The 21,153-nt window shown below is 53.1% G+C and overlaps 7 protein-coding genes across 7 annotated transcripts in view; 6 read left to right on the forward strand and 1 right to left on the reverse strand.

Moving 5' to 3' along the window:
* The first annotated feature begins 33 nt into the window (after positions 1–33).
* BO95DRAFT_439389 (arrestin (or S-antigen), N-terminal domain protein) lies at positions 34–2,587 on the forward strand. The gene is made up of 5 exons (XM_025585724.1): positions 34–452; positions 548–661; positions 719–931; positions 1,002–1,574; positions 1,630–2,587. Exons 1-5 carry the CDS (start codon positions 240–242, stop codon positions 2,302–2,304), a joined length of 1,788 nt encoding a protein of 595 aa, XP_025445984.1. The 5' UTR covers positions 34–239; the 3' UTR covers positions 2,305–2,587.
* A 201-nt stretch (positions 2,588–2,788) lies between these two features.
* On the forward strand, positions 2,789–6,967 carry BO95DRAFT_511531 (uncharacterized protein; the record flags this gene model as incomplete). Its single annotated transcript, XM_025591445.1, has 3 exons — positions 2,789–3,431; positions 3,511–5,820; positions 5,878–6,967. Exons 1-3 carry the CDS (start codon positions 3,070–3,072, stop codon positions 6,965–6,967), a joined length of 3,762 nt encoding a protein of 1,253 aa, XP_025445985.1. The 5' UTR covers positions 2,789–3,069.
* A 542-nt stretch (positions 6,968–7,509) lies between these two features.
* Positions 7,510–10,000, forward strand: nfr1 (putative AIF-like mitochondrial oxidoreductase (Nfrl)). Its single transcript, XM_025585725.1, has 3 exons — positions 7,510–8,389; positions 8,445–8,634; positions 8,693–10,000. Exons 1-3 carry the CDS (start codon positions 7,804–7,806, stop codon positions 9,957–9,959), a joined length of 2,043 nt encoding a protein of 680 aa, XP_025445986.1. The 5' UTR covers positions 7,510–7,803; the 3' UTR covers positions 9,960–10,000.
* A 347-nt stretch (positions 10,001–10,347) lies between these two features.
* On the reverse strand, positions 10,348–12,164 carry BO95DRAFT_439394 (DNA-directed RNA polymerase I subunit RPA43). Its single transcript, XM_025585726.1, has one exon. The coding sequence runs from the start codon at positions 12,094–12,096 to the stop codon at positions 10,654–10,656; it is 1,443 nt and encodes a 480-aa protein (XP_025445987.1). The 5' UTR covers positions 12,097–12,164; the 3' UTR covers positions 10,348–10,653.
* A 162-nt stretch (positions 12,165–12,326) lies between these two features.
* BO95DRAFT_406244 (J domain-containing protein) lies at positions 12,327–13,927 on the forward strand. The gene is made up of 3 exons (XM_025584027.1): positions 12,327–12,451; positions 12,575–13,102; positions 13,167–13,927. Exons 1-3 carry the CDS (start codon positions 12,407–12,409, stop codon positions 13,671–13,673), a joined length of 1,080 nt encoding a protein of 359 aa, XP_025445988.1. The 5' UTR covers positions 12,327–12,406; the 3' UTR covers positions 13,674–13,927.
* A 2,007-nt stretch (positions 13,928–15,934) lies between these two features.
* BO95DRAFT_285771 (uncharacterized protein) lies at positions 15,935–17,406 on the forward strand. Its single transcript, XM_025581684.1, has 2 exons — positions 15,935–16,535; positions 16,599–17,406. The coding sequence occupies exons 1-2, from the start codon at positions 16,120–16,122 to the stop codon at positions 16,990–16,992; spliced, it is 810 nt and encodes a 269-aa protein (XP_025445989.1). The 5' UTR covers positions 15,935–16,119; the 3' UTR covers positions 16,993–17,406.
* Positions 17,407–18,587: 1,181 nt separating this feature from the next.
* BO95DRAFT_450295 (putative Ran-binding protein (RanBP10)) overlaps positions 18,588–21,153 on the forward strand; it is a gene marked incomplete at both ends in the record, with an annotated part of 6,702 nt that continues 4,136 nt past the window's right edge. The window contains 6 exons of the mRNA XM_025588003.1: positions 18,588–19,432; positions 19,493–19,719; positions 19,776–19,906; positions 19,971–20,217; positions 20,282–20,794; positions 20,863–20,969. Of these exons, the coding sequence (XP_025445990.1) occupies positions 18,588–19,432; positions 19,493–19,719; positions 19,776–19,906; positions 19,971–20,217; positions 20,282–20,794; positions 20,863–20,969 (2,070 nt within the window). The remainder of the gene's footprint in view (positions 19,433–19,492; positions 19,720–19,775; positions 19,907–19,970; positions 20,218–20,281; positions 20,795–20,862; positions 20,970–21,153) is intronic.

The raw sequence follows: 21,153 nt of genomic DNA on the forward strand, positions 1-21,153 counted from the left end.
TCCCGTGCTTCTTTTTTCTTCCCCCCCCCCCACCCCCCCCCCCCCTTTGTCCATTATTATCTCTCCGCCTGCGTGATTTTGATTATCTAGACGTATATGCAGCCAGTTCAACTGGTGCTTGCTCTTGTCTAGACTTTGCATCAATCGTAAAAACGGTCTTGGTGAAGAGTGATTGTGCGTCTCAGGTGCCGGCCATCCTCATCCTCATCCGTACATTTACGGCTTACGCACGGTTCGCCATGTCCGTAACAATCCACCTGGACCGGCCTCACAAGCACTTCACTAACCTCGACGTTCTCGTTGGGAAAGTGGTGCTCACTCTACCCTCCGAAGCTGCTATAGGAGGGATACAAGTGAAGCTTGAGGGCGAGAGTCGTACACGTCTTGCAGGTCCGCGATATCCGCATCATGAGCAGTCGGACAAAAAGCGGACAGAGATCGAGGTTCACAAGGTGCGTCACTCCACAGTTTCCCCAACCCCACCTTGTAGATCACTCACTGGCAAGGGCCAGGTGGAATGTCAAGCTGTTACTAAGAACCCTTACAGCTCCTGTATAAGGTTGCTACCGTCTTTCCCACCCCCGAAGTTTTCAACTCGAAGACCCCCGAAAGGGTCTATACGTTCGCCAAAGGGACCTACGAATATCCGTTCAAGTTCAAGGTAATTTCGAAATTGTTTTCTCTGCCATGTTCAGCGTAGACTGATTTCGGATCCTAGTTCCCGTTCAACAATGCCTGCAATTTCCAAAATAGCATGCTCACCAACCTCAACATCACCGGCCTCAAGGTGGAGGTGGCGAAGGATACTCATCGCCATGTGAAGAAAACGCTTCCACCGTCTCTCAGTGGGTTTCCCGGAATGGCCGATATCAAGTACTACGTGAAAGCCACGGTCATCCGTCCACAATTCTACAAGGAGAATATCAGAGGGGTATGTTTTCCCTCTTGTCCGCTGTGACCCCTTCTTGTCTCGATTGCATGAGACTAACGGCCGCTGTAAGATCACCAACCTGAATTTTCTACCAATCGAGCCCCCGCGAACAGGGAATCCAAGCGAAGAGACGTACGCCAGACGCCAACATCAATTCTCGGATCTCCCTCCCGTCTCCAAGAAGAAAGGTCTTTTTCAGAAAATGTCAAGCAGTTCTCTCCGAGAAAGCGCCAGCAACGGTCCTCGTGTGTCCGCAGATTTGAGATTACCCAACCCTTCGATACTCACCTGTAATGAACCTATACCGATGCGAATCATTGTCAAGAAATTGTCTGAATCATACGAAACCATCTTCTTGCAGATGTTACAAGTTGAACTAATTTCATATACACACATTCTCGCCCATGACCTCAAGCGGACAGAGAGTGGCACCTGGGTCATGTTGAGCTGCAGCAACATGGCTATACCTCTAGGAAGAGGGGGAGACCCTGCTGAGACCGAATGGACCTTGGATGCTAACATGTGGAACCGCATACCGCTTCCCAGCACTGTAGCTCCATCATTTGAAACGTGCAATGTCTCCAGAACCTACGAACTTGAAGTTCGTGTGGGTCTCACGCATGGATCAGTCGGAAACATGAAAGTATGTTTGCCTTCTCAGCTCTTCATTTCTAGAGACGACTGCTCACTGCTAGTAGCCTCAGCTTATCGTACTTCCGTTGCGCATTCCTGTCAAAGTCTTCTCCGGCATTGCACCTCCACAAGCACTCTTGGAAGCCATAGCTGCAAATGGGAACGTTAAGCCGACTGTGTCCACCTCAACCCGACCTTCAGGTGATGGTCTGCCTCCACCAATGCCTCCTCGGCCCACCCGGCCACCCGCGCCTAGCAACCCAGAAGATGGCTACGACGATGCACCTCCGAGCTACGAAGACGCGATGGCTGATACTCTCAGCCCAATTGATGGCCCTCGTAGAGAGTATAACCCACCAAGCGCCTCCTCCGAAAGATCGTTTGAATCTGGCGCTGATGCAAGATCTCCAGTTGGAAAGGCACCTGAGGCATCGGCACTGTACGGCAATGAGGGGGCCAATTCCTCTGCGGAAACCCTCGATATGCTGCCTTCAACCCCTCCAGAGTCCCGGTCTGGATCACCCGTCTCTCTTGTTTCCCGCCAGCAAAGCGTACTCAAAATACACAAGGCCATTCCTCTAGAGGAGAGCCCTCCGCAATACCAGGCAACAGCGGACAGTCAACCCCAGACATCTAGCAGCCAGGCCGATCACAGACCATTCCGACCAGAGCACCGCACCATGAATCTGGGAGTACCTAATCGGAAGCCAGTTCCTCGTAGTCCAAATCGGGATGTCTAAGGTCCAGTGTGGCTCTACTCCCAACAAGAGTATCATGCTATCATGTCTCTTCAATCGATCTCGGGGTCATTCTTGACTCTTTGAAAATAACTTTTGAGCTCGCAGGATGAATTCAGTCCACTACGTATCTCTAATACTCAGCGATTACACTCTGTTTGCAGCTTCTCTGGTGCCAATTCTCTGAACGTGCAACCAACACATACTACCTGCTATACATTGGAAGCTATGCAATGCAAATACCCCCTATTTTTTACAAGCATAGATATGTATTTCTGTATAAAAGACTCAAAAATACAATTCTGTAAGACCAGTGTTGGTAGAGTACTAGTAGCAGTAGTACTGTTTGGTGTTGCGAACCGTGGGTGGCCGACTACGCGGACCAAAGAGGCTTAGCGGGAAACAGAAGCTTTGGCACTGCATCGGTCACCGTTCGGTCTTTCCTTCCCCGTGCTTTTCGTCGGTTTCCGCGCTGCACTCTCAACATTTCATCATGACTGTTTTCACCTGTCAATAATATGTCCTTCTCTCCTGCGCGTACGGTTCTCTGAGTGTTCTTGACTTTGAATGGATAGACGATCCGTGCTCCATCTCAAAGGTGTTAATAGCAATTGAGCTCCTTACCCAAAACTGCTCAACCGAGCAACGCCCTGCGGCAATCATATCGAATCTAATTCATCTCAACCGCCTCAGCAAAGTCCTATACTAATGAGCTGCCCCTGGTCGCATTGATTTGGAAGTAGCAGCGGAATTCTCTAGCATTCCATTATGCGTCTCCACTTAACAATCCAGCGTCACGGCTTGCCCGTGACGCGCATTCTTTGGACGACGTCTCCTCACTCTCTATTCGGTCCCAATGCGTCGAATGGCTCGCCCATGATTCCCGCTGCTGCGTCTGCAATCACTTCGCCGCGTTTACCTAATGCGCTATACTCAAATGGTGGATACACGTTTGCACAGCTGCTGGAGGATGTGAACGAGGTGATTCCGTTGGAGACGGAATCGGTCCAGTTTGACGAAGAGTGCAGTGGACAGTGGGGTCTTGAAGATTATGTGGTTGAAGTGGGTGGCTCAGAGTGCCTACATTTTATGGAGGTGGACGGCCTATTGCGCGACGGCGATGAGGTCCTGTATGTGCTATCCCATCCATGTTGACCCTCTCATGGCTTCAACTATGTAACCACTAACCGACGCGTCCTTACATGATAGAATCCGTGCGCTACAGATTGAAGATCTTCGGGCCAGGCGGCTTTCCGGTCGCCATCAGATCTCCGGAGATGGCAAACACCTCATCGATGGCGTTCCCTTCGGAAAGCCTTTCCTAAAAAGACCTACTTCGTCCAGGCCTGCAATCACGATTCCACCTAGGAAAAAACGACGGACTACAATCGCAGGGTGGGATTACGGGGTACGCTACGATGATGATGCGGATTGGGAACCACCCAAGCGGCTTCTTTCCAACGTGGAAGTCGATGCACTCAGGAACAGTGGTAATTCCGAAGGGGAAAAGGCGGAAGGGCATGGAACTACATTTCAGGATGACTTCCAGGATTATCATGAACCTGAGGATGATGATGATGGAACAATCATCCGCCACCCCGTGGACCAGGAACCAGAGAGTGATTCTGACATGTCTGATACCCGAGAGGGCGAACTTGAGGAGGAGTTGAAGGCTCTCGCAGAGGATTCAGAAGCCCCTCCCATCACCAAACCTGAAGACCAGGTCAAGCAACAGACTGAGTCTGCGCCCCGTGCTCTCCGCTCCGGGCCTAGGACGCCCTCGACAATTCCGAAAAGAGATGCACCTAAGTTTATTCAAAGTACCTCAACCCCGGCTGACTCACGGACGGATGCTAAGGTGGTTCAATTTGAGGACGAGAAGCCAGCCTTGAAGCCCGAAAGCATACTTGTGAGCAAGGCGAAGTCACCTTCCGTGAGTTCGGCTGGCTCTGTCGCAGACGACAGTGACAGCAGCTCACTCTCGACCGACTCTAGTGGTGTGAGTGACACCAGCTCGGATCAAGACTCGTCTTCGGAATCAGGTCATTCGCTATCGGGCTCAGATGACTCAGATGATTCAGATGATTCAGATGATGAGTCTACTTCGGAGTCTGATGATTCAAGCGCATCAGAATCGGAAGACGAGAATATTTCCGACTCAGACACTAGCGTTGAGGCCCCCATCAAAAATGCTCCGCCCGGAGCAGGATCGTTGCGGACCAAAAAGAGTAATCAACGTAACAAGATGCGTCGCCGACTGGCAAAGCTCAAAGAACTTGGTGCTTTACCCGCGCAAGCTGATTTCGCGGCCCTGCGGGAATGGGAGGATGTGCATGGGTGCGAGTATTATATCCCCGAAACCAAGCCTGAGCCCAAATCCGAAACCAAATCCGGAGCCAAAGCTGAAGTCAACTCTGAAACCCGAGGCGACAAGAAGGAGCAAGAACGCGCAGAATTTGAAGCAAGACGCCAGAAACTGCTCCAGGATCTGGCAGCTGGCGGCGTCGACGTGTCAGTCACTCCAGAGACGGAGAATGTGCCGCCCCATGATGAGAACAAGCGGAAAAGACGTTCTGCAAGGGACGTCTCTGTGAATGGTAACACAGACAGTGATTCATCTAAGAGGCGTACTTTGGATGTTGCTAGCTCTCGGCGAATGCTGTTTGGCTCTCTTGGAGTGAGAGCTCCGCGCAACAAGGAAGACGAAGATGCGACGCGGAGGAAGCTTGCTGCAAACATCACCCATATTCCATCTCGCAAGTCTGTAAGCCAAGACGCAGAGACTGGGCATGAAAGTGACTTGGAGCATAACTGGGAGGAAAGGTTGACCATCAGAGCTACCGAATGTATTTACAACGATGTTGAGCTGACGGCGCCACCTTTCCCATTCGAGCAGCGCTGGGATCACGATGCCAGCAACATTATCAGGCAACGCAAAGGCCGGGGCAAGAAGAGGAAGCGGCGCCAACAGCTTCAAGTCTACGACGCGGGGGAGGAAGAATATGGCAATTGGGAGGATAGTTACTTTGACGGAGATGACCAGCTCAATTATGATGACACGGAGCAGCTTAATGGGGAGCACCAAGCAGAATATGAGGCTGAGGAGCCAGCTGAGGATCTGCCTGTCCTGCCCGCTAATCACCTCACCCTTCCAGATCTCTCCGAGGATCACCTACAGCGGGCATCTGTAATTGCTTTCAAGCAATTGGACCTCTCTAAAGCCACAAACTGGCAGCCCACCGTGTCTGAGTATCGGGTGGCTGAGATAAACGATGTTTACGAGGACAATATTCTCAAGATCAGGCTCGCCAAGCGTGACAGAAGGCAAATCGCCGATGTCGACCCGGATGAGGTGGGAAACGATAAACCATATTACACCGGATTTGAAATGCCTGGTCTCGAAGATGATGCGGCGGAGGACGATGGCTTCCGCGAGCTTTCCTTTGCCGACTTCATTGAACCCAAGCTTCTCCGAGCTGCGCCCGCTGCAGGAACTGGGGATGCTGAGAAACCCAGCATGTCAGTACATTAATTTCCTTCACTCCTCTGGCGTATTGAAGCGCTCACCCGACCAAGCTCCCACGCAGCCGAGGAGTCCACCACGCCGAAGATCACGACACCGGCTCGAATTGAGGCCACGGCCGCGCGCGATGGCGACGAAGATGGTCAGCGACCAGCCCCCGCTGCGGGAGATAAGCCGGCTGACTCGGGACCTAATAAGCCTATCCTCCAGGAGACCGTAAATTCCTCGAAGAGTCTTGCAGGCGATTCCAGCCCCGTTCTGTCCCCCCAGTTTCACGGATTCCAGTCCCCACCCCCAACCGGTTGCGCGAAAAAGGCCTCGGGCTCGGCATCCAACCTCATCGCCGACGCCGAACCAATCCCCGATGGCGGTGCTGACCGTCAACCCGACGTGCTTCTGCCTCCTGACAAGAACTCTCCCAATACTCTGGACTCCCCGCAGCGCCCTGACGGCGTCAACCTCGGTCACGCTGCAGATGCGTCTAATGACGATCTCCAGATGATCAGTAGCCCGCTCAGTGTGTTGTCCTTCAATCAGCTGATGAACCGGTATTTCCCAGCCAAGCGGGAGAGGAGTGATACTCCACCTTCCAACCAGCAAGCCCAGGGAGAAGAGGCCCGCCCGTCCTCACGTTCGTCGACCAGTAGCATGGTTCCGAACCCGTTTTCTGAGATTGACAGAGCTCGAGAAGAAGGTCAGCAGGAGCTCTCGTCGCAGCCATCGAAAGGCATTGGGGTTACTGCGGGTGATACCACACTAGATCTCCAATCTTTGGTGGGATCGTCTTCCACGCCACCATCAGGCCAACGATCCGTGCAGAAGAATTCGAAGTGGAAGGGCACGGAGGACTCATCCCTGATTAGTGTTGTTCCCGAGAGCATGATTCCACCGGTGGTGCCTCAACCCAACTCCCCAGGAACCCCAGGATCTGAGCCCATTGTGGTGGATCTGACACAGTCCAGCCCCCCGGTGTCGCCCGGGGGCAGTGACAGGGACTTCGGCCGATCGCAGCGGCTGCCGCAAGGACCTGGGTGGGTGCAGAAACACGTACCTCCCACGCAACGCCGTACCCGACAGTCGCTGGCCAGGCTGCGGGGGAAGTCGCGGGAGGGATTAGGCTTGGAGTCGAACCCATCGCGTTGAAGACGGGGAGAGCACGGTAGCGAAGATGTGATGCAAGAGGCAAGCAGATGGCCAGAGGGTGGTGCATTCATGCTTGACTGACAATGGAATGAAAGAGTAGAATAATGGGCGTCATGATTGATTTTTTTCCCATACTTTCCCTTAAAATATGTACATACATACATACGTACATACATACATACATACATACATACATACCTACCTACCTACCTACCTACCTACCTACCTACCTACATAAATACACCAGTGTGATACATATTCTAATGCTTGGTCCTTCTTCTCAAGACGAATGTTTGGCACAAGCTCGAGTGTATGAGGTAACCCTACAGTCGAGGCACTCAGGCACTCGCTCAGGCAACGAGACTGTGGGGAAGCTCCGAAGTCTGACAACGTCTAGGAGCTGATTGGCGGAGGAGTGGGGCATGGCTGGCGACGTCATCGAGCTGGGATTCCCAATAGGGAAAGCACGATGGATCGTGCACTGGCACTCACTGGCACTGCACAGGGCACTGCATGGATGGAGTGCAGGCCATCCGCCTTGATCGTTCCTTCCTTCCTCAGCTTCATCCGTCGGATTCTTTTTTCTGACGGAAGTTGAATTTCTTGTTGACCGGGCTTCAATTTCATCATTCTTCCGCCATCATCCGATCTGGACCTGGTCGAATAACATTATCATCTCGATAGAATACAAGCAAGTCACAAATACATCAATGCTGCATCAACCTGCTTTTTTTACTCTAAACATTATAGTACTATAAATGTTCAAGTCAGTTGACAACTAACTTAATTTACTTCCTCTTCCCCTCCCCCTCCAATTAATCAATCATCATCACCCAATGCGTCTTCCCCTCCTTGTGGCTCGTTCTCCCACCATCACCTCCTCTTCCTCCTTCTCCATCCTCCGCCATACGAATCTAGCTCAACTTCCATCCACTGCTGCTCCTGCTCATCGCCGTTATTTGACTATCTTATCTTCCCCTTCTTCTTCTTCTTCTTCTTCTTCTTCTTCTTCTTCTCACCGTCCTACAACACTCTGTCGCTGCGGTTGCCGTAACATCACTTCCTGTCGCTGCCACTGCTGTGCTCATTCTTCTCCAGCCTCTGCCCGCAATATTCCAGCTAATTCCCACCTGTGCTCCTCTTCTTCTCCTTTGACCGCTCCGCTTGTTCGCTCATTCTCAACCACTAGACCCGCCAAGATGGTCAAGCAATATAAGCTCAAGAACGTCTCGTCCTTCGCGGATGTCAAGGAACTGGACAAGGTTGAATGTGAGGTCGAAGGCATCGAGGAGGGCAAGGTGCTCCTGGTTCGTCATGATGGCCAGGTTCATGCTATGACCCCCAAATGTACCCATTACGGTGCACCCTTGAAACTCGGTGTGGTGGCCCCGGAGGGCCGCATCACTTGCCCCTGGCACGGAGGTAAGCTCGTTTGGCCCTCAGTGTCTGGACTCTCGTCGTTAATCCTCACTCATAGCCTGCTTCAATGTCGTCACTGGTGATGTCGAGGATGCTCCGGCCCCGAATGCCCTCAAGAAATTCGAGGTCTTTGAACAGAATGGTGGAGTTTACATCAACGCAGAGGAGTCCGACATCAAGGCTGCTCAGCGGGATCCTGCAATGAAGTGTAAATCATCTGACTCGGAGAGGCTGGTCGTCGTTGGCGGGTATGTGATCTCCGATGCGAGTACAAAGACGGATACTAATGCAGGGTGCGAGCGACAGTGGAAGTGGTACTTTCGGTGTGGCCCAGGCGATCCGTGAACTGAAGTATACTGGTGCCGTGACTGTGATCAGTCGGGAACCCAATCTCATTATTGATCGGACCAAGCTGTCCAAGGCGTTGATCGCGGACCCCGAGAAGATTCAGTGGCGACCCGAGGAGTGGTACAAGGAGGCCTCCATTGAATTTGCCCACGATGACGTGACTGGTGTCGACTTCGCAAAGAAGACAGTTTCCACCAAGTCGGGCAAGTCGTACCCTTACACCAAACTAGTCCTGGCTACGGGAGGCGTGCCGCGCACGCTTCCCTTGGAAGGATTCAAGGATCTGGGTAACATCTTCGTGCTTCGCACTATTCCCGATGTGCAGGCTATTCACCAGGCGCTGGGCGAGCAGAAGAACAAAAAGGTTGTCGTCATCGGCAGCTCTTTCATTGGTATGGAGGTGGGCAACTGCCTCGCGAAAGAAAACGAAGTCACCATCGTCGGGATGGAGAAAGCCCCCATGGAGCGGGTTATGGGTGAACAGGTTGGCCGCATATTCCAAAAGAATCTGGAGAAAGCAGGTGTCAAGTTCAAGCTGGACGTGGGCGTCTCTAAAGCGACACCCTCGAGCTCTGACTCTAGCAAGGTTGGGGCGGTTCATCTCGATGATGGCACCGAGCTGCAAGCCGATCTGGTAATCCTCGGTGTTGGCGTGCGTCCCGCGACCGACTTCCTCAATGACAACCCAGCGATCACTCTCGAGAAGGATGGATCTATCAAGACAGACGAGCACTTCGCCGTCAAGGGACTGAACAACGACGTCTTTGCCATTGGCGATATCGCCACCTACCCATACCACGGACCCGGTGCTGACCAGGAGAACGGCAGCTACACCCGGATCGAGCACTGGAATGTAGCTCAGAACGCCGGTCGTGGCGTAGCCCGTGCCATCGTTCACAGCCTGAAAGCTGGGTCACTGCAGTCCCTGAAGCCTAAGGCATTCATTCCGATCTTCTGGAGTGCTCTGGGCGCTCAGTTGCGGTACTGCGGTAGCACAGTGAACGGGTGGGACGATTTGATCCTGCAGGGAGAGCCGGAGAACGGGAAATTCGCGGCCTACTACACCAAGGGAGAGACGGTAGTGGCCGTGGCGACGATGGGCATGGATCCGATCATGGTCAAGTGTGCGGAATTGATGCGGCGGAAGAATATGCCGACCAAGTCGCAGATCCAGGGTGGGGCGGACGTCTTGGCTGTCGATGTTCCTTCTTCAGTGAGAATTTAAAGATTGAATTGAGTACTTATAGTCAATAGTCTAATAATACCAGCTCTTGTACAAGGAGACAATTTATAGGAGGCTTGAGTAATGGCGATCTTTGAGATATGCTGGAACCCCTGCAACTCTGGTTAAGCCGGAGAACTAGTACTGTCGAAGATATATATCAATGTAGAGCGCATGGGGGGCATTCTCATACAACCAGAGGCCCCATTTGTCCATGCGATTTTGGCTATACCGAAGGGATTTCAAACCTGAAATCTACTGGACGACTAAGAAAATCCACCGACGGGCTTTGAGCCCTACACCGTTCCTCGAGTCACCTACCACCAACACACGATCCGCAGCAAGCGATTGATTCCAAACTGATCAAAAAAAAACGTAATTTTGATTCATCCATCTAACGCCGGGCAAGAGATACAGCAAAGGTGAGCATCAAGGCAAGCAGATGAGATGTATAACGTGAACAGAGAAAGCAAACAGAAAAAGAAACAGACCACAATATTAACATGATTCCATCTCTGGCCCGTTGGGAGCCAAAGGGAAGCGGTGCGCTTGCATATGGCGCTGAGCTCGGATTCGACTCCTTCGTTTTTTCTTTCTACCACGAATTATGCTGCAGCCCCTCGTTGGATACACCCACTCACACACACACACATGCAAAGGGGAAGCAAACGGGATGACAATCATTGAGTGAAGTCACCTAGTCCTTGGACTTCTTCTCCTTCTTCTCTTTCTTTTCCTTTTTAACGGAGGAGGAGGAGGACTTGCTCTTCTTCTCCTTCTTGGGCTTGGTTTTTGTGGGTGTAGCAGCAGTATCTTCGGCCTTTTTGGCATCATCGTCGACGACGACGACGACGTCGTCGTCCCGGAGCTCATCCACCCGATCCGCGGGAGCGGTGCTGAGCGGGACGGTGAACGAGACCGAGGGCGGCGCGTCGACGCTCGCCTGGCGGCGCGGGGTGCCCATGCCACTACCGCCCAGCCCGGTGGAGAGGATCCCGTTCCGCTCGTCCTCCAGCACCCGCGCTTCCTCCTCGGGACTGAGTATCGTGCCCTCGATGCTGATGAACGCCCGGTCCCGTTCCGAGCCCGGGATCACGTCGATGTCGACCACCCGGAACTTGATCGTGCCACGCACGCGGTGGCCCGACACCGACTGGAAGTAGCCCTCTGCCCCGTCATCGTCGTCTTCGTTGGTATTGTTGAGGTCGTTGGTGGTGGAGATGTCCGGGTTCGAGTTGGAGGGGTTGAGCGGGTTGGCGTCGGAGGCGAGGGTGACGGGGCTGAAGTGTTCGAGTTCCGGGTCGAATTGGGGCTTGGGATCGGCTTCCGAGGTGTCCGAGTCGGAGTCGTCTGAGTTGGTGGTGGATGGGTTGGTTTCGTCGTTGGGGGTTTTCTTCGCGGTTGTGGTGGTGGTGGATTCGTCCTCGTGTTCGTCGCCTGGAGGAATCCACTTCCAGTTGGAGGGGAGGCGTTTCCGTTCGATACCCACGGAGAAGAGGTTCAGGGCGATCGCGCCCAGGAACCCCTCCGACTGTACGTTGACCCACCCCTCCAGGAGCTGACCGCGCTGCGGGCGGAAGACCAGGAAGGTCGCCGTGAGGTAGACGTAGAGGACTCCGTATTCGCCGGCGGTGCGCGCCAGGGTGAGGGGTTGCGGGTGGTCTTCGGTGGCCGCGCCCGCCGCGGCGGACTCCGGGCTGTTGGGCGGCGTGCTGGAGATCGTCACGTTGGAGTAGGCCAGCACGATACCCTCGAGCGGCGGGTAGTAGGTCAGGAGCAGCGGGGACAGGTGCTCCGCCATCAGCGAGGCCTGCGCGTGGGTCGGAGAGATGGAGATGGGCGATAGCGGGAGGTAGAGGGTTGCGGTGGTGAGGGTGTAGGGGGAACCTTCGGCAGGCGTAGTGATCGTGGACTTCTTTTGACTCTTGGTTGTTGACTTCTTGCTGCTGCTGCTGCTGCTGCTGCTTTTCTTCTCGCGTATGGGCATCGGGGTCGCTTCTTCGTCGGTGACCGTGTGCTTGCGCTTCTTCTTCGAGGGGGATGAAGTGTCCTTGTGCTTGCGTTTGCGCTCCTTCTCCGGCGAGCGATTCGCTGCCGGGGAGGCAACTTGTGAGTCGATCTCCATCGCGTCGATGGCCATTGTGACTGTTGAAAGCGCAATGGATGCGCTGCGTCGCAATCTGGGGAGTGCGGAGGACGGACTTTACGATGTCGAGAAACTTTTTTTTTACCTTTTTTTTTTTCCTTCCCTCTCCGTTTTTCCTGTTCGGGGAGAATGATGTCGGGCGGTGGGTGGGGCGGTGAGAGATAAGCGCTGGAAGACAAGGGGAATGGATTACTTCCGTATTTCCCCAGTAAACATCGATTCACATGTGGCTGTAGCTGACATTAGATGGAGGAATAAGCGAGTTTTGTCTGTCAGTCAGTGGAATTTTGGTGGCTTTTCTCTCATGGCGTCGCTTCTGTCTTATATGGGATGGGCGGTCCTTCCAAATGTGAGTCCTCCAAGTTTCCCCGCGACACTGCGTCCCGCCAGGTGTCCCGTCAATCGGGGAGTGCTATACAGCACGCGCACGGCACCGATAATGCCAGGTATCGCTGACAGATCACCTTGACAGTATGCCACATCGATCGCCCAGAGTGTCTACTATGGACTTACCATTCGCGCTGGTGAACCTCGGCCCCAGCCCGGCACCCCTCGATACGCTCAGCATCGTCGTCGCATCTTTATCCTGGTCGTGACCAGCTACCTTCTCTATACGCTTTACGAGACCTTCCACCGGGTGCAAATCGCAGGCGATTTCTACAAGGCTCTTGGGGTCTCGCCCCTGGCCGACGAACGAACAATCAAGTCGCGCTTCCGCCGGCTGGCTGCCCAGCACCATCCGGACAAGATCGGAGCGGGCGACGGGCTGCGCTCCGACGGCTATTTCGTCTATCTGAAGCTGGCGCAAGACACGTTGTTGGATCCAGTTCGACGCTTTGCTTACGATCGGTTCGGACCGAGCATGCTCGAATGGGGAGAGAAGAAGACGATGCAGGAATTCATGTTTGCTGGGTTGCAGCGATCGGTCCCGCAGTACATCGGCGGTCTGGTGACCATCATGATTTTGCACTTCACCTGGTGGTCAGAATGGGGGCGCTATGTGGGTTTCCCCTGAAATACCTCTTCTTTGAAACACCCTCGTACTGACAAACCCCCCCGTCCAGTGGCGCTTTTTTACCTTTGCAGCTCTGATGATCCTCGAGTTGGCACTCATCACACATCCCAAGGCGTTGTTCTTTCCCGCATCCTACCTCCCGGATGCCGTGCAGGGACTATTCGGCGTCTCCTCGAAGAACTCCGGGTTCTATCTGCTGCCGTTCCAGATCCTGACGCTGGCCCAACGGGCCTCGGTGACGCTGCATATCTTCATCTCGCAGGTCACCCCCCCGGAGATCGGCCGACGTGCTTCGTCCAGCGCGGGGGAGCAATTGCATCCAAAGACCATGCAGCAGTTGGGACAGCTGCTGCAGTTGTCCCGGGCCACTGACGGCGAAGCGACTCAGCTACTGCAGCTGGGATTCGCACCGTTTAAGGGTGATCGTGAGGGCGTGGCCACGCTGCGCAAGGGAATGAAGGAAGGCTTGGTGCTGAGTAGCGTCAGAGCCAGTCCGGGGGTGCAGCAGGCTGTGGCGGAGGTGATCCAGCGGAAGAAGCAGGGGAAGGCAGATTGAATTTTGTATATGTGAGGGTTGCGAATCTATAACCTAATGCTCTTCGTAAGTCACGGACCACGTTGAGTTGTAACTATTATAAAGCGCGTCTGATTGTACGAACATCACAAGTGTCATCACTATTTCGTGGCAATCCTATCGTACGCGATCGGGAGGGGAATTGATTAGGGATGGAACGCATCTGGACCACTGCAGTTGCCATTGTCCATCGAATCCGGGTTGAGGTTCGGCCCCCATCGAATTCCAACCAGGCCAAGAGAAGCAAACTACTACAAATGCACGAGAATTCATCAACCATGAATTGGGGGGAATAAGCGGAAGGTGGTTAGATAAGCGTCAATGGGGTTCAGCTTCGTATACTCAAATCCAACCGTCAGGCGGGGATTAATTTACCCATCCATTGTCTCATCCTCATCATGGTGGTTGGATTTCGTGTTGAGAGGATCAGAGTGGACACGGGGATTAGTTACGAATACTAGAACACTAGAGATGGGGAGGGGAGGGGAGATGTGATGACATTCCGGAAGTGGCAAGCCGATCGGTAATGGTAATGGATGATGGTGGAAGAAGAAGAGTTTTTTTTTTTTTTTTCGTCATATTTTTTTCTTGGTTGGGATGAGGTATTTCTGGGCTGCCTCTCTTCTCACGCATCACTTGCATGGGGGAGGGTGCGATGACTACCGGTAGTAGTCTCGGTGTCCGTTCCGGCGTTGCCTCGGCGGTTGACCAGGCGTGATCACAGAAAGCAATTAGTACGTACTACGTGCAGGATGTGTGGGTGTGTGATGAGAGCGAGAGAGAAAGTAAGAGAGAGAGAGGAAAGAAGATGGTTAGAGCACGTATGTCACGGATGTGTGTGGATAGGCAACAGGTAATCCCAGAATTGGGTCATGATGTTGCTGCTACTGCTTGCTGCTGCTGCTGCTTGCTTCTAGACGATCACAAGCAGGATCTTATTCGTAACCAGACCCGTTCGACGCAAGCTGGGAGGGATTGCACAAAAGTCTAACGCGGCCGAGGCGGGACGGACGATCCATATTTTCCCTTTCGATAGTTGAAGGGCGAAAGAGACAAGACATGGTTGGAGTAAGAACTAAAAGAAGGGGTGGATTTTAATTTGGGATAAGAGACGGGGACCAGACCAGACCAGACGAGACGAGACGAGACAAGACAAGCCCAGGACGACTATTTTTCTATAACCATCCCATTTGTTTCTGGGTATAAATGTGGAATTGGGAGGGATAGGATGATGGGATGAATGGGATAGAGTGGTTTTCTGTGGAAAGGCCGAATTGATTTCCAACCAGAGGACAATCAATCACTTGACATGAATAGAGAGGAAAGAGAAGCCGAAGAAGCAAGCACCGCAAAGCACAGCAACGCAAAGTACCGGACTCGGAAGTAGAATACCACCACTGCACCACTTCTGCCCCCGGAAGATCCTGGAAGGGGGAAGAGACTGACTAAATAACTAACACTCTAACTAAGTAGTTATATGAATCCAACTCATTGACTAGCTCAACTTCACCAATTCAGCTATTTCTAGTAGATACTCACAGACTCTACGTACAGTAAGTAAGTAAGTAGTACGATGAACTACTACATACAATACACAGTATGAAAGGAAAAGTACATACCTTATATATGCGTCCTCCGTATAGTCTGTGTATTGTGGTGGTTTCCGTACCGTCCCAGTCCATTCCTGGGTCCCTTCCGATTAGGGGATCCGCGGTAACGAGGCGTATGAAGACCTCATCCCTTCGAGCTTCTCTCTCACTGACCGCACCAGAAAACTCGTTCCCTAGACGAGCAACACACAACATCCACCCAACCAACCACCACCGCAATGAAACTACCACACGGCGCCTCGACATCCCCATTCCCTTTCATCCCTCCCCGTCCTTCCTTTCTTTCTTTCCTCTCCCCCCTTCCTCCCTCTCTTCCCATACTATACCCACGATCAACACCACCCACCACCGCCATCACCACTATTCTAGGCCTCACCACCAGACTATGTCACCGCGGCCTCACCCTGCCTGTCTCGATCAGCCCTGCCAGACTCTCGCCTCGCCTTGACCCAATCTCGCCGCCGTGTTTGACCCGATCCACGCCAACGTTCTTCTCTCCACCACCACCACCACCACCACCACCACCACCACCAACCCAACCTTACTCTCCGTCACCCACGTCACGATCACCGTTGAATTCCTCATTCAACCCCTTCCCCTTCCTAACAAACCTTCTTCGTCCGATCATTTGGGTCTTAAACTTCTCGTCGCCACTCAGCCTCAAGACGAACCTCGCCTCGGTTTCTTTCCTCTCTCCACCACCGTTCGGGTAGCCTCCTCACCCACTCTCCTCTCTGAAGGGACGAACACTCCCTTCTGAAATCACCTCCACTCCCCGGACCTATTCGACCACCAAGATACCGGCGGCCAGCGCTACTATGGCCACCACCACAACCGTTACCACGAACGGTCGCTCCAGCCGGTCTGGAAGCTCGAAGAAGATGGTCGTACTCAAATTGTCACCCGATCTGCTAAGTCAATTTGCGACACCACCCCCCGAGAGCAAGGAGTCGAAGAACAAGAAGCACATCGACACCCCGGCCGAGTCCCCGGTCAAGATCAAAGAGCCATCGTCCCCGGCTTCCTCATCGGCGGAACTACCGCCCCCGCCCTCCTCCGTGGACAATGCCTCCGATGCAGCATCTACGCCTGCTGCGGGCACCTCCGCTGCCGACACTCCCCGTCGCAAGGGCGTGCCGGGCCCTAAGCCGGGGAGCAAACGGGGCCTAGGCCAAACGGGTGAGACTTACCCGAGGCCGAGAGGCAAGCCCGGTCCTAAGAAGAAGCCTAGACTGTATGTGCTTGTTGCTCCTATTCTCTCAATGTGCATGTCTCACTAACACTGCTGGCCGTACAGTGACGACGGGACTGTCGACCATGCCAAGTTGGCTGCCAATCATAAGCTCGGCCCCAAGGCCAATCTCGGCGCAATCAATGCCGGTCTACGGGCGCTGGACCGTACCGGTGCTCCGTGTCGGAAATGGGAGCGCAAGCCCTTGCAGCTGAAAAGCTTCACAGGCATCCAATGGGCTCTGCCAACCTGGCGCGCTCCCAAACCCCCCAAGCCCGAGGAGAATGGCGAGGCCAAAGAGATGGCACTCGAAACGGGCGACAGTGACAGCAAGGCCAACCAAAGTGCCAGCGGCGTGCCCAGCGAAAAGAGCAACATGGGTGATGGAGATATCACCCCATTGCCTTCGAATATCCCCGACGCCTCCTCGCCGGCTCCTGCCATTGCTATGACTGCCTAGTCGCCTCATATCGCATTCTCACACCTAATTAATGCTTTTTCTTTCTTGTATATTATTTACCCTTGTCCCTTTCTCTTTCATGTTGACTCGCATATACCGATTCAGCCCCCATCGCTTTTGATGGGGTACGTGACCGTTATTCGGTACTACCTCTTTTTTGTTTGCTGCCTTTGTTGCTGGGTTGGCGTTGGAACAATCTCGGCCAGGTCACCTCGGTGAACTGCCACACATGATGGTTATTTATCACTACCTCGAGTGATTCTTCTGATTTAATGTTTCCTCGGTTTCTTGCTCTTTGTTTCCTTCTTTGTTATGTAACACTAGAATTATCGGGTACGGGAACGATCCCCCGTGCAGGGCATGGATGAGCTACTTATTGCAGCAGTTGGAAGCATGTACATTTGCACGGTATATGGATACTAGTTCATCAATCTGGGTGATCAGGATGATCTATCGGCTGGGTTTCTGTTTGTCATGAACATCATCTCATGAATGAGAATCGGCTTCGCTATCCATCGGCATTAATTGTTTTACCGAGTATTTGATTCTGTAAAGATATACATTGGGTCGGTTGTGATTGGTATTCAGATGCCAGCTGTTAGTGTGGAAGGGGACAGATGTGTAGAGGGTGCGATGGCATCACGGTTTGGGAAGTGACTACTAGAATGGCAACTATATGTAGATGAACATGTGTACTTCCCCTCGGGCTGGTGGTACACACACCGTCTGCAACATCCAGTCATCAGGAGCATTGTGTTGGTAGGTAGACATGCAAGGGCAAAGCATTCTTTTCCTTTCTTGCCTTCCACTTGGCTGGTTCCTGTCAGATGTCATGGACATGCTGCCCCGGGATTGCACTTCTGTTTCCCCGCAGTATGTGTGTCTTGGTCAGGCCATCATCCCCTGTCATACTTCGAATGTGTTCCCTTCCCCTCCCTCCCTCCCTCCCTCCTTCTCTCTCGGTCCTTCGGTCTCTGTCTCTCTCGTCACGCGAGCTTCGACATGATCGCTTTCCCCCTGATCCTCGGATCCCCCTTCATCCTCTTCTTCCTCTCTACCAATTTCTTTCCTGTACGGGCTATGTGGACAAACTCTTATCGCGGTCTAGCTCAGCTGAACTTGGGCCCTGATCAGGTGTGAGCAAGCGAGGATTCCTCGTTTCTCCTCACTCGGTTCCTTTGAAACCCTCCGAGTATTTTGTGCTCTCTCAATCTGTACGTCGAACTTCTCCAACTCAGTCTACGGGTGGTAATTCTCCACAATCCGCCGGTTACGGACAACCTTCAGTCCAATCAGGTGGACCGCCGGACGAACAAGAAAAGAGATTATAGAACAAAAGAACAGGAGGGAAAAATAAGGCAAGGTCAAATTTACACAGAGAACATAGAGAGCACATTGTGGAGTCAGCGAATGGAGCAACGTGCGGGACATACTTCTGTGAGTGACTCTGAAACCCGAGTCAGTCAATGCTTTTGACTTTATGTATACAAGATTACAGTATGGACGTGTATTGACCAGTTGGGGGCTTTTGGTGTTTCCTTCCCACCCCCCACCCACCACTAAATTAACTAGTAGTCAGTTACTGAACAGGAATAATGACTGACGCATCGTTTCCCCCTTCCGGTGGAGCTCCTCGAGCTCCTCCTCTCTCGACTACTACAACTACTAACGTTACTACTACAACCACCACCACCACCCCATATACTCATCCTCCGAGTATTTCCTCTATCCCACGTCGTTCGTCCTACGCATCCGTTCTGTCCGGTACTGCCGCTCTCTCCTCCACCAGCAGCTCCTCGTTTTCTCATCTGAACCTCGCATATCCACCCCCGCCTTTGACCGCCGCCGACAGCCGCCTGTCCAGGCTATCCGCCGCCGTGGATGCTGATATCATGAACTCGCCCTGGCGGTCGTCTCCCGGTGAGACTCTGCCTCCTCACTCCCGTAAATACGCCAGCTTTCCTCTTCACGATCCTTTCGCCCACCAGCCGGGCAGCTTTACCGACACCGTTCCCTCCTTCACCCCCTCTTATCTCCGCAACTCCCGCTATGTCTCCCGCCTTGAAGCCGCCCGTCGGGCCAAACTCGCCGCCCATCGAGATGCCAACGTGCCCTCCGCCACGTCGATCCCCCCATCAACCTCGTCGAGTCAGGCTAGCTTGCCCCGGATCACCCCTTCCCATCGAGGCATGACCTATGATATTGTCGAACGAGAGACTCCCAACGACGATGACCATTTACTCCCCTTACCCTCCGGGTGGAATGCGGCGGATAAATACTCGGGATTGGAGCTGACGAACGGCGGCTTCGAGGTTCGGTACACGGGCCCAGTCAATAAGCATGATCATGAGGCGGCGGCCGTTCGCGCGGATAACCCCATGCCTCCGCAATGCGGGATCTACTACTTTGAGATCACCGTTCTATCCAAACCTAAAGAAGGGTATGTGCTGATTGAAAGTGCTGACTGAGGGTTCGTGTGGGGTCCGGCTGACAATATTAGGATGATCGGCATTGGATTCTCAAGCAAGAAAGCGTCGATGGAAAGGTTACCGGGCTGGGAACAAGAATCCTGGGCCTATCATGGGGATGACGGAAAGTCCTTCTTTGGCGAAAGCCAAGGACAAGGTCGCCAATACGGTCCAACTTTCGGAGCAAATGATACGGTGGGATGCGGGGTGAACTTTTCAACCGGCTGTGCCTTTTTCACCAAGAACGGCGTTTTCTTAGGTAGGTCGTGGCACTTCGCAGCCCAACCGACCGAAGGAAGACTAAGTAGTACACAGGGAACGCGTTTCGGGAGCTACGAGACCTCAAAGTCTATCCATCGGTGGGAATGAAGAAGCAACCGCCGGTGCATATCATCGCAAATTTCGGCCAGCAGCCCTTTATGTTCGACATCGATGACATGGTCAAGGTATTGCTTGGTCCCTGCGGCCCTTCTTCTGCCGTTCGCCTTTGCTGACATACTTCTACCACAGAAAGAGAAGTCTCTGGTCTATTCGGAGATTGCCCTGACCAGCACCGCCAATCTCCAGCCGCCATTGGATGAGAATACCTTACTCCAGGAATTAGTGGCGCAATTCCTTGCCCATGACGGCTACGTGGAAACGGCCCGCGCGTTTGCCGAAGAGGTGGCGGCGGAGTCGACGGCGTTAGAGAACGGCCGACCCACTTCGCTACAGAAGTATGAAGTCGAGGAGGATGTGGAAGCAGTTAATCGACAGAGTATGACTCTCCTTGTGCTCACCTGCGGTATCTATAGTGCACTGACTCTGTGATTTTTCTCCAGAGATCCGAGCCGCGATCCTCGACGGAGATATTGACAAGGCGCTTAAGTACACCAATGCATATTACGCCAATGTGTTACAGACCTACCCCCATATTCATTTCAAATTGAGATGTCGCAAATTTCTGGAAATGATGCGGCGGTGCAGTGAGCTATCAGCAACGGCGTCGAAGCGGGGGCGATCGACGAATGGCTTGTTGGACAGCGCGGTGTTTGACCAGGAAATGGAATTAGATGACCAAGTGCACGACGGGGACGGATGGGAAGTCGAGGGGATGGAGATTGAAGACTCCGAGACGGCAGCCAAGTCAAAGGAGCTGCTAACCGAGGCTGTACAGTATGGACAACAGCTGTTCATCGACTATCCACCCGATGAACGGGGCGGGGACCGGAAGATGTTGGAAGACATCTTCTCCTTGGTGGCTTATCAGGATGCGCGCCAGTCGGTGCATGGGCACTATCTAGACCCGGCCAACCGCATAGCCGTGGCAGAAGAGTTAAACTCGGCCATTTTAGGTAAGCAGACCGGGGATCATGGATGGGTGGCTGCATTGGGTTACGCGGTGGCTAATAACTCGAAACAGTGTCCCTCGGCAAGTCATCGTCGGCGGCGCTGGAGCGCCTGTACCAACAGACGGAGGTGCTGGTGAATGAGATTAGCGAGGAAGGCGGCGCTGGGGCGTTCATTAATGTTCGCCATGACTTCTTGCTTTAATGGAGGATGGGACGAAAGGTGTATGAGGACATGTCTGAATCTGCTGTGATTATTCTATCTAACATACGAAAGACTGGTATCTTTGATGAAAGATTTCCCAGAGCGCTGAAGTCATGGGGACTTTTTTTTGTTTTTTTTTTTTTTTTTTTTTTTTTTTTTT

This window comes from Aspergillus brunneoviolaceus, assembly GCF_003184695.1.
Source record: "Aspergillus brunneoviolaceus CBS 621.78 unplaced genomic scaffold BO95scaffold_9, whole genome shotgun sequence".
NCBI lineage: Eukaryota > Fungi > Ascomycota > Eurotiomycetes > Eurotiales > Aspergillaceae > Aspergillus > Aspergillus brunneoviolaceus.

Bases quoted from the DNA above. Each gene is read 5' to 3' on its own strand.
- BO95DRAFT_285771 (XM_025581684.1), top strand. From the start codon at position 16,120: ATGGCCACCACCACAACCGTTACCACGAACGGTCGCTCCAGCCGGTCT. The intron at 16,536-16,598 runs GTATGTGCTTGT...CTGGCCGTACAG, and splicing joins CCTAAGAAGAAGCCTAGACT to TGACGACGGGACTGTCGACC.
- BO95DRAFT_439394 (XM_025585726.1), bottom strand. From the start codon at position 12,096: ATGGCCATCGACGCGATGGAGATCGACTCACAAGTTGCCTCCCCGGCA.
- nfr1 (XM_025585725.1), top strand. From the start codon at position 7,804: ATGCGTCTTCCCCTCCTTGTGGCTCGTTCTCCCACCATCACCTCCTCT. The intron at 8,390-8,444 runs GTAAGCTCGTTT...CCTCACTCATAG, and splicing joins CACTTGCCCCTGGCACGGAG to CCTGCTTCAATGTCGTCACT. The intron at 8,635-8,692 runs GTATGTGATCTC...TGCGAGCGACAG, and splicing joins AGGCTGGTCGTCGTTGGCGG to TGGAAGTGGTACTTTCGGTG.
- BO95DRAFT_406244 (XM_025584027.1), top strand. From the start codon at position 12,407: ATGGCGTCGCTTCTGTCTTATATGGGATGGGCGGTCCTTCCAAAT. The intron at 12,452-12,574 runs GTGAGTCCTCCA...TCACCTTGACAG, and splicing joins GATGGGCGGTCCTTCCAAAT to TATGCCACATCGATCGCCCA. The intron at 13,103-13,166 runs GTGGGTTTCCCC...CCCCCCGTCCAG, and splicing joins GGTCAGAATGGGGGCGCTAT to TGGCGCTTTTTTACCTTTGC.
- BO95DRAFT_439389 (XM_025585724.1), top strand. From the start codon at position 240: ATGTCCGTAACAATCCACCTGGACCGGCCTCACAAGCACTTCACTAAC. The intron at 662-718 runs GTAATTTCGAAA...TTCGGATCCTAG, and splicing joins AATATCCGTTCAAGTTCAAG to TTCCCGTTCAACAATGCCTG. The intron at 1,575-1,629 runs GTATGTTTGCCT...CACTGCTAGTAG, and splicing joins GATCAGTCGGAAACATGAAA to CCTCAGCTTATCGTACTTCC.